At 40.3% G+C, this 13,911-nt stretch overlaps 1 protein-coding gene across 1 annotated transcript; it reads left to right on the forward strand.

Moving 5' to 3' along the window:
- Positions 1 to 348: 348 nt before the first annotated feature.
- LOC109731834 (dehydrogenase FPY6) lies at positions 349 to 4,677 on the forward strand. Its single transcript, XM_020291008.4, has 12 exons — positions 349 to 598; positions 714 to 854; positions 1,016 to 1,064; positions 1,235 to 1,252; positions 1,345 to 1,460; positions 1,529 to 1,642; positions 2,365 to 2,415; positions 2,798 to 2,886; positions 2,966 to 3,026; positions 3,159 to 3,236; positions 3,977 to 4,084; positions 4,254 to 4,677. The coding sequence occupies exons 1-12, from the start codon at positions 464 to 466 to the stop codon at positions 4,377 to 4,379; spliced, it is 1,086 nt and encodes a 361-aa protein (XP_020146597.1). The 5' UTR covers positions 349 to 463; the 3' UTR covers positions 4,380 to 4,677.
- The last annotated feature ends 9,234 nt before the right edge of the window (positions 4,678 to 13,911 follow it).

Genomic DNA, 13,911 nt, shown 5'->3' on the forward strand with positions numbered 1-13,911 from the left:
TTGACAAGGTCAGACCGGCTCCGGTATGGGAGCGGCGACAACGGCATGTCGGCAGCTCATTCTGGCGGCAGTAATGGTCGTTGGACCTCGGTATAATTTTTATTACGTTTGAGGTGCTTGGTACTTCTGGTGAACCTTTATTATAGATCTGATCCTTTTGACAAAAGAAAAAGAGAAACAAGGAAATACAATTTCTTTTCAAATTCTTACACATACTTTTTATCATGTGCCAAACAGATAATTGAGAATAAAACGAACCATCTCATGTCTAATCTTTTTTTGGGAGGGAAATCTCATGTCTAATCTTGATACAACTTCCTGCTCTAAACTCCTATTCCCTTTTGCAAATATTGCCAAACACGCTATGAAAAATAAAAAAACGCGAGGAGGCCTCATCGTCAGATCTGATTCAGCAGCTGCCTTCCCTTCACTTCAGTCGTGAAGCAAACCATACTCCAAAAGAATGGCGGGGGACGGCGAGCTTCTTCCCCGGATCGCGGTGGTCGGCGCGGGCATCTTCGCGCGCACGCAGTACATCCCCAGGCTCCGCGAGATCTCCCACCTCGTCGTCCTCAAGGCCATCTGGAGCCGCACCCAGGTCAGGTGTCCCCGCCTCCCCTGTCCCCTCTCACTCCTTTCCCGTGCCGTGACTCTAAAGCTTAGCCGCTTCTGCTCGTCGTGTGTAATCTGACTGTCGCGGCGCTATCCTCCAGGAATCCGCAGAGGCTGCCGCGGAGCTCGCCCGCGATTTTGCGCCTGGCATCGAGTGTAAATGGGGCGACGCGGGGCTGGAGGAGATCATGGGAGACCCTTCCATCCTCGGCGTTGCCGTTGTTCTTGCAGGCCAAGTCCAGGTATCTGTGGGTCATTGAGAATTCCTCTCATTTCCGAGTTGATGCTCTGAGAATTTGACTTCACTGTTTACTCGTATAAAGAGCTGTTGGTACAATGCCGGACTGCAAAAGTAGTCCAAAACCTAGCCAAGTGTTTCACTCGCTGCTGTCCAAATGTGCAGGTTGAGCTTTCCTTGAAGATGCTCAAGGCAGGGAAGCATGTGATTCAAGGTAACTGGGAAAAGGAAAGCATATGAAACTGATCTTAACGGTCTGATTTGAGCTATATGACTGGTAGCGACAGTAAAAAAAAATTCTCTCTTGTTATTATCTGATCACCTAATAAAATATCCTAATTGGTTTCTCGCGGTTTGCATGGTGTATTTCCTGATGCTCTGAAGAGAAACCTGCCTCTGGATGTAAGTACACGTAGCTTTTCAGCGCTTCTTTCATGAGCACCATAATGGATACGACGAATACGTATGTGATCAGCTTTGTCCAAAAACTTCAGCGTCAACTGAAGCAGAAACTGCACTATCAGTGTACAACTCATTTCCAAACAAGCTCCCCTGTAAACCAATTTGGGCTGTTGGAGAGAACTACAGATTTGAACCTGCATTTGTGGAGGTAAACATTTGCAACCGTAATTTTTTATTGTTAGTATACTTCTGTAATCTCTGGACTTCTATCAACAGTCAAGCAAGTTGATGGACGATATTGGTGATATGATGAACATCCAAGTTATTGTTGAAGGATCAATGAACAGTTCAAACCCATATTTCAATAGCTCCTGGAGACGAAATTTTGTGGTAAGGAATCAAGTCGCCACAGCGTCCTTTTTCTTTCAGTGCAACGTGCTTTATCCGCAGTTCTCCTTACCATACATATAACCCCACTTTCCAAGCTAAACATTTCAGCTTACCTAACACATATGAGTAATGTATACTTGATTGGTTTGTGCTTAGCTGCACGTTCACTAAACATAAGGCACTTATATGTTGTGTCAAAGGATGATTTCGTATGCACATCTTGACAACCAATACTTTTATACCATAGCAAAGTCAATGTAATGTTTGAATAAATTGCATGTTTTTTCTTTTGACCAGTGTCATTTCAACTAGCTAATCAAAATGTCATATAACTCTGTTTGCTTATCTACGCAAGTTTGTCTAATTTTTGTGCGTACATACTCGAAATCCATGGAGGTGCTGGTGGCACATATTTGGCCTCATTAATTCTCTAGTTACGTCAATTTTTTGGGTTCTAATCTAGTGGGATATTTCTGTTGGCATTGAAGTGGAACTTCATACAATTCTGCAATAGCTAGGTCATTCAGCTTCTTCGGCTGTGAAGTATTCAAATGCTTGCAGTCATTCTTTGCATCAACTACATTTCTGTGGTTTTTCTCTCTTGAGTTCTGCAAAGAAAGAATCACCACATACTATTTACTTTTTTTGACATGACAAGTATTTTATCCTAATGAGTCCATATGTCTATCCTCGGTCCTTACTATGATAACAATAATTTGCAGGGTGGTTTCATACTGGATATGGGCGTGCATTTCATTGCAGGACTAAGAATGGTATTTCCCATCTTGTTTTTTTGCGAAAGTGTTGACCAGCTTCTGGCTTTTGTAAATATAAGTCATGTGAGTAGTCATCATAATCCATTTGAAGGATTTGATACTCAGTACGCAGACATAAGAAATATTATCCATTATATGGATTTGATGCTCACTACACAGACATGGTCGTTAAAATACACATCACAAGTACACAACTGGTACTATGAACATATTGAAGTAATTAAGTTTGATTTTCCAGTTGCCCACTTATGCAGAGCATAATGCAAGTGAATTGACAAGGCTTATGCGTGCCAATTAATATGCTATTTAAGATTATTACGAAGGTTATTATTTTTTTACTTCTCCTTACTCTGTTAACATATGAACTCATTTGTAACAGCTTGTTGGTTCAGAAGTAGCAACTGTATCGTCTATCTCTCGTCATGTGGACACGGATTTACCACCACCTGATAACATTTGTTCTCTTTTGTAAGTTATGAAAGATACAAAGTGAATTTTGTAAATGTTACATTTTTAGATCTTACAGACCCTTGATGTGTTGGTGCAGCCAACTGGAAAATGGATGTGCTGGGGTCTTAGTATTTGCAGTTAAATCGAGGTCGCCAAAGGTTAAGATTTATTTTGTTGCAAAAGATGTGTGGCACATATATATTCTTTAGGCATATTAGGTTATGTATCATTCACCACATTCTTTCTTTTCTTCCATTTTTTGCTGATATTGCTAGACATATGATATTTAGATATTGTGGCGGGTTGATGGAACAAAGGGAACAGTACAAATTGAACGTGGAGTTGATGGTGGGAAGCATGGTTACCAGGTAAAACCACTTTTTCTGCAAGTGCCAAATGAACTTTCAGCCTGCTTCTCACTGTTTATCCGGCCTGCCAGTCACACACTATCCACCCCATTGGCTTCCCCCACTTGTTATTTGTTCCACGAGTTTGGTATTATTTTATTCATTACATCATGATCACAGTGCATTGCTACAAATAATAGTTACTCGGACAAAGGTGTGGAGTCTATCTCTGATTTGGAAAAAGGACTTTGGATTTGAAAATACTACTCGGATATGCACACTTGTGTTGGAAACTGTCTTGGATTCGGGCGTCCGATTCTTTTTATGTCGGACATGGGTCTCCGCATAACACTGAAGTCATGTTCAGGCCGCAGGATGTTACTGAGGCAGTGTATCTTTTTCTTGAGAATACACAAAAGATTTATGCATCATTACATTTAAGGAAGATAATATAGTTTGACTGTTACAACACTAAGTTGTGGACTTGGCTAGCCAAAAAACCAAGAATCCTATCTCAGTCATTTACCAGCACAGTAGCTTCAGCAATACATGGACGCAACCTTGGATCCTAGAGACTTAGCCGATTAGCGCGCGCAAATGGTCCTCTTCTGCTTTTCCCCAGACCGTGCGTCCTCCTGCACTGCAGCGACATCTGGTATCTTGTTCGGAAGGATGCAGGCTTTCCTTGTCCTCCAACTGCCCACATGATTGAAACAGTGTAAATCAACATTATACTTATGAACTATGTCATGCATTCACAGGTGCTTTTCTCAAACGAAAGTGGGGAGTGCCAGAAGACTTTTTACCCATTCTGTGGTGTGCATGAAGAACTGAAAGCATTTGTCCATGATATGGTGCAGGCTAGCAAAGTATGTTGTTAGTATTGATCAATCTCTATTTTTCTTTTCTCGCACAGATCGTGGGTTCTGATGATGTCAGAATTTACCATAAACCAAAGAACATTTGCCTATATTCCACAGAATGCTTAAAAGTATCCCAGGATTTCATCATACTCTCTCTAAGTTCCAACTCATGCAGGATGGGGATCACAAGGCTGAACCCCGCAGTTCTTATGTCGAAGGTGCTCGTGATGTTGCTGTTTTGGAAGCCATGCTTGAATCTAGTGCGAAGCAAGGAGCCATGGTGCAAGTGAAGAAATTCTAACAAATCTCAATTAGCAAATGAAGGAACATGAACATTCTTCTGCTAGAATGATCGGTCTGGTAGGACGTGAAAATTTGTAGCATCGGCGACAAAAGGAACATCATTTTATGATTATTATGCAATTGATGCTATAGGATAGGATGCTGCAAGTCGGGCTGTTCCCTGGAACCATCATTCTTTCACACAGATCTATATGACAGCTGCTACAGATTTATTTACCATATACTGTACTATCTATCACGTATACTCTTGCTACTGATCTTGTATACTATTTCTTGCATTTTATGTTGGGGAAAAATGTACTCTTGCTTGTTGTTTTCCATTTCAGCTGCATATACAGGTGGCTGACACCCTCAACTTGCGAAAGTGGGTCAATATGACAGTTTGGAGAGTTGTTTTTCTGATGTGGCATGCGATGTGGGTGGCACATAATTATTGGATTTCTTGTATAATTTCACACTGAGCTTAGAAAAACACTGAACAAGATTCTGAAAATTTATTTTTTTTCATGAAAAACTTAGGATATTTAGAACTGATATAACATTTACTTTCAGGAGTAGGATATTAGGGTGCATGTTGTTGGGATTTTGGAAAACCAGACCAGAAAAAAGCCAGACTCTATTTTTCTTCTGAAGTTTAATTTTTATTTTTGCGGGTAAAAGTTTGATTTTTCTTCTTCCAGCTTTTCTAATTTCCACAAAATCTAATATTGTTTTGAGTATTTAAAAATTTATTGTTTTGAATATTTTTTACTGCGCTATTGTTTTGATTACTATTATTATTGGTTTACATATAATCATCTAGCAAATGCCACGTTGCCAAAACCGTACGCGTGTCACTGTGTCATGCCAACAAAACCACTCTCAAAACGTTGTTATAGCATTTGCATTCTTTCTCGCTAGACAAATGTTGTTATAGCACTTGCATTCTTTGTCGCTAGAGGTGAGACAAATCGACTAGCATCAATGGTACGTACGTGATATGGCAGTAGACAGTTTGGTGCTCAATGCTCCGTGATATGAGTGCGAAGGGATGGGCTCTTTGGAGCCAACCCCCCCCCCCCCCCCCCCCCCCCCCCCCCCCCGCGTTCCTTTTGAATTTCTTTTGAAAACGATATTTAAAAGTTTCAAACAAATGCAGTTGTTTTCCATGAAAACAAGTACATGTTCACTATGAATCTGTAAATTTTCGTTGAAAATATAGTGATTTGTAAGCTAGAAAAATAATCTCGGGCCATTAAAAAAAGACCCATTTTGATGTACGTGTTTGTTTTTCTTGTATGCCGCGTATGAGATATATTGTTAAAATATTCGTATGTATGTACTCTACATGCATATGTGTATGCATTTTTTCAATTTTCTTGAGATGCATACATATGGTATTTAAGAAAAAGGCTCAAGGAGCCCGTCCTCCATATGCTCTTTTCCAGAGAGATGACATATTAACCAACAAATCCTATATGCCGCTCGCTGCTTCACACAGGCGACCAAGCAAGCAAACTCGAGATGGGGCGGGCCATTAGGTAGCTACAGTACAGCATAAATTTTGGTTCTGAGAACTTTCTGGAAGGTTCCTATCTGGTTCTAGTAACTTCCAAAAAAGGTATCAACCCGGTTTCCTTTTTATGTTTTTTAGATTTTTATTTTCAAAATGTTTGAATTTTTTTAAAAAAATGTTGGGAAATTTCATTTTTTTTCAGAAATTAGGGAATGTTCAGAAAATTAAAAAATGATCTGAAATATCATTTGTTCAGAACTTAGAAAATGTTCAGAAATTAAAATTTTGTTTGTAAATTTTAGAAATTATTCTATTTTTCAAAAAATGTTTGTGCTTTAATATACAAATCAACCGAAGAAAAACTAAAAAAAAACTATCAATCGCCACAATGGAGTTGTTAACTTTTTTTTAGGGGTATCACCAAGTTTTATTACTCAAAATCCAGTGATGTGGGACAAAAAAGGGATCATGAGGTTGAACCAACCAGAAGTGTGCCCCTGATTGAGAGGATGCGAGAACTTGGCTAACCTATCGGTGTCGCTATTAGCAGCTCGACCTTCAAAGGAAAAAGTACAATTAGACATTTGAGACCTCCTATTAATCTCACTAATGATGTTCCATATACTCTGTGGCTTGCTTTCTCTATATCCTTGAAGCATAAGATCCTCTGCTAGAGATAAAGCCTCTCGACAGAGCTGTTAACAACCGTAGCGTTTGCTACAGTAAGCGACTTTGATACAGTCTCGTGTTGATGGGCCAGCCCACTTGGTGACGCCCCTATGCGAAAGGCTAGCATCTTGACACACAGAGCGTCATATATGGAGTCCCATATGGACAAAAAAAGGTTTCGATCACATTTTTTAACAAGAGAATATCTTTTGAAATTTTGAACTCTTTTGAGAAACAAAATTAATTTTAAATTACAAACATCATTTCAAAAGAGAATCATTTTTTGAAAAATTATGCCCAATTTTTGAAATTTCATACATAAAAAACAATTTAAAAATATGAACAATTTAAGAAGAGCATGCAATTTTTTAAATCCCGAACATTTGTTGAAAAACCGAACAATTTAAAATTCTGAATAAAATTTGAAAATTTATTTTCTTTTTGAAATTTGTGATTTTTTTATAAAATCACGATTTTTTTTTGAATTCGTGAGTTAAAAAAAAGAAATATAAAAAAGAAAAATGATTTTTTAAAAAGGAATCCAAAACCCAGTAAAAAACAATAGAAAAAGTAAACATGTTCAGGAACCTTCTAGAAGGTTCCCAAAACTGGCCAGGAACCTTCACGAAGGTTCGGAGAACTCGGTGGCTTGCATGTGTAATACAAGATTCCTAATAAGCAGAGTCAAATTGAAGCCAAACCACGTGAAAAGGTGTAATTAAGCATGTTATTATGCCACTAAGGATCTCAATCTCATTTTTCGTGCGTAGGAATTTGAAAAAGAGGTCCAAGTGAATTGTAAAATTCTTGGGTTTTCCTTTGAAATTGACAATATACAATTTTTTTCTATTTTTTCATTGCTACATTCCTTTAAACCAAAGGCGTGAATAGTGACACATAGGAAAATATCATATTCCATGTGTTTCCTTCACTTTTTCTTCAAACCAAACGAGGCCTAAAGCCGTGTAGGTCAGAAAGAGTTCATCTTAGAAGAAGATAAACCTACGCATTATAGGAAAGCGATGGCGGCGCCCAGCTCATAAAGGATGACTTAAAGATATATAATCCAAAAGAATTTCATCGAGTTTAGAACTTGATTGATACTGGGAAAAAACAGACACTGATGGTAATCATACTGTCTATAAAGCAAGGATAGTTGCAAGAGAATTTTGCAGATTGTGTGAGTCGATTATGAATCTATCTCACCAGAAGCAATAATAAAGTTTAAATGGATTATGATAAAACAAGTATCAAAGGAGCTGGAATCAACATTTTTATGAAATAGTTTAACTTCATTAGAATGATGAGATTTGCGTATTCAAGAAGTTTAGTGGGAGCAATGTGACATTTCTAAAATTAGTATGTGGATGACATATTATCGGAAATAACATATAGTTTCTTAGCACAATAAAAGGTTTCATCGAAAAGAGTATTTTAATGAAAGACTCAGGTAAAATAGCTTATTGGACATCAAATTCTATGGAGATATATATATATCAAGATATCCAATTGTGCCAAAACCGAAGTATGTGCATTTGGCAAGGTTTCAAAGAAGTTTGAAATGGAGAATGTTAAAAGATTTTCTCCCGATCGTCACATGGTGTAACACTTAACAAAATCAATGTTCCTAGACAATTGATGAGCATGTGTAGATGACTGGAGTTCAAAATACCTCAACAATTGAACCCATCATAAGATCCATTATAAGTACAAAGATGAATGTTCCTTATGTACTAAGTGGTAGTAACAGTGATCCTGAGATGGCTCACTGGGCAGCTAATAAAAAATTACCAAGTACCTCAGAATGATAAAAAGGACATGAATTTTCGTGCTATTGGAGGTCGTTGCGTGAGGCCTTCCCACTTAGAGTTTTACTTAACTGTTGTTTTGGGTGATTCCTAACTCGGAGGGTCAAAGCTGGTGTGTGTTGGTCAGGTGTGTTTACTTCCTGTCATGGTTTTATCACGACAGATGTCCTCATGAAAGGACTTAGTCGTAAGGCCATCGCCGCTAAGTAATAACTTGAACGGGGTTGACAGGAATCGAGAGACAAGGGTTTTATCCAGGTACGACCCCTCGTGGTGGAGGTAAAAGCCTACATCCTGCTTGATTGCTATTGATGATGATGATGATCTCGATTACAAGGGTGCTATTTCGATACCTCTCATCTCAAGAGCATCTACTTTGATCTTGTCTAAGACTTGTCTGTTTATCCTGACCTCTCCCTCTCGGGGTGCCCTACCCCTCCTTATATAAGTTGAAGGGGGCGGCTTACATGTAGAGTCCTAGTAGGACTAGAAATAGTGTGTGTAACCTTGAGCAACGAGACGAGCTTTGTTTCTGACAACTTGACCATGTTCATCTTGCTTGTTGCGATAGATCCATTTGGTGCCAATAATATTGTGCTTGCGTGGATCAGGAAATTTGACTAGCTCCCAGACATTAATGAGCTCAAATTGTTGAAGCTCTTCTTGTATAGCTTGAATCCATTCTGGTTCCATAAAGGCTTCTTCAACTTTCTTGGGTTCAGATATGAAGACGAATGCAAAGTGCCCACAGGAGTTTGCTAGTTGCGTAGCTTTTGACCGAGTAAGAGGACCAGGTGCATTGATGCTATCAAGAATCTTCTCAATCTGAACTTCATTTGCGACCCGAGGATGAACAGGGCGAAGATTTTGCTGTTGCTGATCATTGTCTTAATCTTCAGCATTGTCTTCAGGCTCAGCATTGTCTTCGCGTTGCATAGGAGCTGGAATGACAATTTTCTCTTCTGCGTGTTCCTCGGTGGGTATGATTTCTCCAGTACCCATTAGCTTGATAGATTCACTAGGAGAAGCTTCATCTAGCACATTTGGTAGGTGCTCTCTTTGCGAGCCGTTAGTCTCATCGAACCGCACATCTACAATTTCAACCACTTTATAGTGAAAGAGGTTGAAGACCCTGTAGGTGTGCGAATCCTTTTCATAACCAAGCATAAAACCTTCATGTGCTTTCGGTGCAAATTTGGAAGTGTGGTGTGGATCCTTGATCCAGCAGCTAGCACCGAAGACTTTGAAATAGCTTATGTTTGGCTTCTTACCGGTGAGTAGTTCATAGGATGTCTTCTTGAAGAATTTATGAAGATAGACTCTGTTGATGATATGGCATGCAGTATCAATGGCTTCAGGCCAGAACTTTCTTGGAGTCTTGTACTCATCAAGCATCGTACGAGCCACCTCTATAAGGGTCCTGTTCTTGCGCTCCACGACACCATTCTGCTGAGGTGTGTATGGAGCAGAGAGCTCATGAGTGATGCCCAGTGTATCAAGATAAGTGTCGAGGCCCGTGTTCTTGAATTCTGTGCCACTGTCACTTCTGATGTGCTTGATCTTGATGCCATAGTTGGTCATGGCGCGATTGGCGAATCTTCCGAAGACATCCTGCACTTCAGTCTTGTAGAGAATTATATGCACCCAAGTGTATCTAGAGTAATCATCAACAATTACAAAGCCATATAAGCATGCAATAGTGGTAAGAGTAGAGTAGATAAGTCCATGTGTAACAGCTCGAAGGGACGTGAAGTCGTCATGATTGTCTTCGAGGAATGTTTTGCCCTAGTCATCTTCCCGGCTTCGCAAGCACCACATTGATGATCCTTCTTGAACTTGACGCCCTCAATGCCAATGATGTCCTTCTTCACAAGAGTGTGCAAGTTCCTCATGCCCGCATGTCCTAGCCTTCGATGCCAAAGCCATCACTCTGAAGCTTTTGCTAGAAGACATACGACAAGCTGTGGTCCTACGGAGAAATCTACCATATACAGATCACCTTTTCGATAACCTTCAAAGACTAGAGATTTGTCAGAAGCCATAAGCACAAGGCAATGATATTTTCAAAATATCACAATCATGTCAATATCACAAAGCATTGAGACAGACATTAAGCTGTATCCACGGGATTCAACAAGCATCACTTTATCCATGTGTTGATCCTTTGAGATGGCAACTCTACCTAGGCCCAATTATGAGTGTCAGCGAATGTGATATGGCTTTTGGTAGATGGTCGAAGAGTAGAGTCCATGAGAAGACTTCGATCACCAGTCATGTGGTTAGTGCATCCACTATCCATGATCCATTAAGTAGCTTTCGGAGTCATACCCTACAATGCAGTTAGTTGGATAGGCTTCACCAAGAGTATTGTGAAGCACAAACATTTGACGTACAAGCATATTATCAAAGTTAAGATTCTTAGATGGTAAGATAGGATGTTCATCAAGAAATCTAGGGACGAAGTAAATGGTAAGACCCTTTTGGCATTTTATCTTGCGTCCCACAAGCTGTTTTAGGTCCCCAGCATTGTCTTCAGAATTCAATGATTTTCGGCTGGAGACCCGACCCTGCAAGAGAAGTTAATTCTTCTTAACCACCCACATCTTAAGGGGTGGCTTAGAAGCAATGAGTCTAAGTGGAGCATCTGAGAATTTTGGCTTTGGAGCCCTAGCAAATAGTTTTGCAGGAGGTGAATAGTACTTAAAAGAACATGCAGAAAAATTCTTTGATTTGTGAACATAGCGGTTTGAAGAAACAAGCTCATATTCATGAGTCTGATGATAGTTTCCCTGCAAAACATTGGCGTTAGGGTGACCTTGTGAGGTTCTCTGTCTGTATGAAGCCTTTGGGCCATATGAAGCCTTTGATCTGGGGTTTGTTCTCTTCCCTGGTGGTGTCATGATGACATTCACGGGAAGCTTCTCAAGACGGCTTTTAGGAACCCAGATCTTCTTCATAGGAGACCCATTCCTGCAGTTAGTTCCAGTAAACCCGACAAACACTTCACCGTTCCGATTCTTGATAGTTTATAGTTTGAGTCAATGACTCATCAATGACAATGGGGTTAGCAAAAGTAAAGCCAGATAAGGTGGATGGATCCACTGAAGGGCCCTTTGCAGCAACCGATGTGGTTCTGGGGTACTGCTCATGCTTCTAGTAAGAACCATCAACATTCATTTTCCTCTTGAAACCAACACCCTCTTTCCTAGGGTTTCGATTCAGAATCTGTTTCTTGAGGACATCACATAGCGTCTGATGCCCTTTGAGGATTTTGTGCATGCCTGTTTCAAGCATTGTCTTCAACCTGGCATTCTCATCAGCAATATTAGTGGTATCCTCAGAAGAGGGGTTAGTTACCACATCAATAGTTGAAGATATTGCAACTTCAGAAGCAGTAGAACATTCAGCAAACCAAAATGATCCGATGGAGATTGCACCGGACCTGGAGGATGCTAGTAACTGGGCAATTGTGGTCTATCAACCTCCTGTCATTGAGGTTCAAGCTTTGGATAAACCTGCGATTAAGGTCCCCTTTGGTCCCCCTCTGCCCCCTGAAATGATCTGGAGGCGATTGTTTGAAAACCTGCTGAATGCACCAGTTGTGTTTGAGGTGCCAAAACCTTTGCTGCCTAAACCTCTGTCGCCGGTCACTTTGTCAAAGAGAAACTGGGATTTTGCTTTTCAGCAAGATGATCTTCCTCTGTTGACGTGGAAGGAGCCGGAACCTGCTGGACCTGTGGCTAGAGCTTTATTTGTGGATGATGCTGAGAGGGCTACGCCTGATGTTGTCCCTTCTCCCTCTGCGCGTGTACATACGAGGAGGCCTCGCAAAACTCTGGCGCCAACGCCTCTCATTGAAACCTCTGTTCGAAGATGTACCAGAAGTTCGGCCCAGCGTGATGGGTTTAAGCCCACTTTCCATGAGCTGGTTCTGCAGCCCAAGAAGAAGAAGCCCAAGGCCAAGCCCCTTTCTGCAGAGATGCCTGATGACCCTACACATGGAGATGTTCCTCCACCTACTCCCATAAGTCATCTGCAAGCTATTGGCAAGGAGCTGGAGATTGATGCAATACTGCTCACTGAGGATGCACTTATGGTGGACCCTGCTGCTGCCACAAATCATGCCTTCAATGAATAGTGTGCTTTTCATATGCTGGGTTTTGCAAGCCATAAATTTTCTTTCTGCGTTTGGTTTTCATTTTCTGATCCTTGGCTATGTAATAATGTTGGTTCAGGCCTTTATGTGCTTTTTGGGCATACGACATTGTGTGTCATGTGGTTTGGGGACTTGTTTATGACCTTTATTTATGAATACTCAATGTAGAAGCTGGAATGTCCTGTGCTGGAATGTCAGGGGTTTAAACTCTGAGACTAGGCAAAGAGCTCTTAGACAAAAGATTGATGAAAGTCACTATGCTATTGCTTGTGTGCAAGAAACTAAATGTGCTTCATTCGATTCCAGAACAATTAAAAGCTTTTGCCCCAAGAGATTTGACATCTTTGCTTTCTCTCCTTCTTTGGGGGCCTCTGGTGGAATTCTAGTTGTTTGGAACTCATCTATTTTTGATGGGACTTTATTGGAAGTCCAGCAATTTGCAGTGGTGATTGAGTTTGTTTCTAGGCAAAACAATGAAAGGTGGACACTTGTGGTTGTTTATGGTCCTTGTCAGGGGGAAGCTAGGGATAATTTTGTAACCTGGCTGTATCACCTGAATATTCCTGTGGATGAGAATTGGCTGCTGCTGGGGGATTTTAATTTCTTGCGTTCTTTGGATAACAGAAACCTACCTGGTGGTGATTTGAATGACATGTTCATCTTTAATGAGATTATTGGGCACTTAGGTCTTTTGGAATTGCCCATCAAAGGCAGATCTTACACTTGGTCCAATATGCAGGATACTCCACTGCTTGAGCGGCTAGACTGGTTCTTCACTTCTGTTGATTGGATATCTGACTATCCCATGACTGAGGTGCTACCTCTTGCTAAAAATGCATCTAACCATGTGCCTTGTGTGGTTACAATCAAAACTTCTATTCCCAAGTCTAATTTTTTTATGTTTGAGAATTATTGGCTGGAGCTGGAGGGTTTTATGGATTGTGTTAATTCTTCATGGCAGAAACAATCCAGAAAGGGGCATATTACTGCTAGGATAGCTGACAAATTTAAGTCCCTGAGAATGTGTCTCAAGAGATGGCAGAAGAACATTTCCAAACTGAAAACTCTTGTATGTAAATGCAATAATGTTGTTCTGCTTTTGGATGAGCTTGAGGAATATAGACCACTTTACACACATGAATCCAATTTCAGGAAAGTGGTTAAAAACCATGTAGAGAAATTGCTCCACCTTCAATGTCTTTATTGGAAAAAAGATGTACTATCAGATACATAAAAGTGGGTGGTGAGAACACCAAGTTCTTTCATGCTATGGCTACTGAGAGGCATAGAAGGAATTCTATTGCTAGCTTAAAATTGCCTGATGGTACTGTGGTGACAGATCACTCACAAATGGAGGGTATTATATGGAATTGTTTTAAAAATAGAATGGGTTCTTCCAGGG

Source organism: Aegilops tauschii, chromosome 5, assembly GCF_002575655.3.
Source record: "Aegilops tauschii subsp. strangulata cultivar AL8/78 chromosome 5, Aet v6.0, whole genome shotgun sequence".
Lineage (NCBI taxonomy): Eukaryota > Viridiplantae > Streptophyta > Magnoliopsida > Poales > Poaceae > Aegilops > Aegilops tauschii.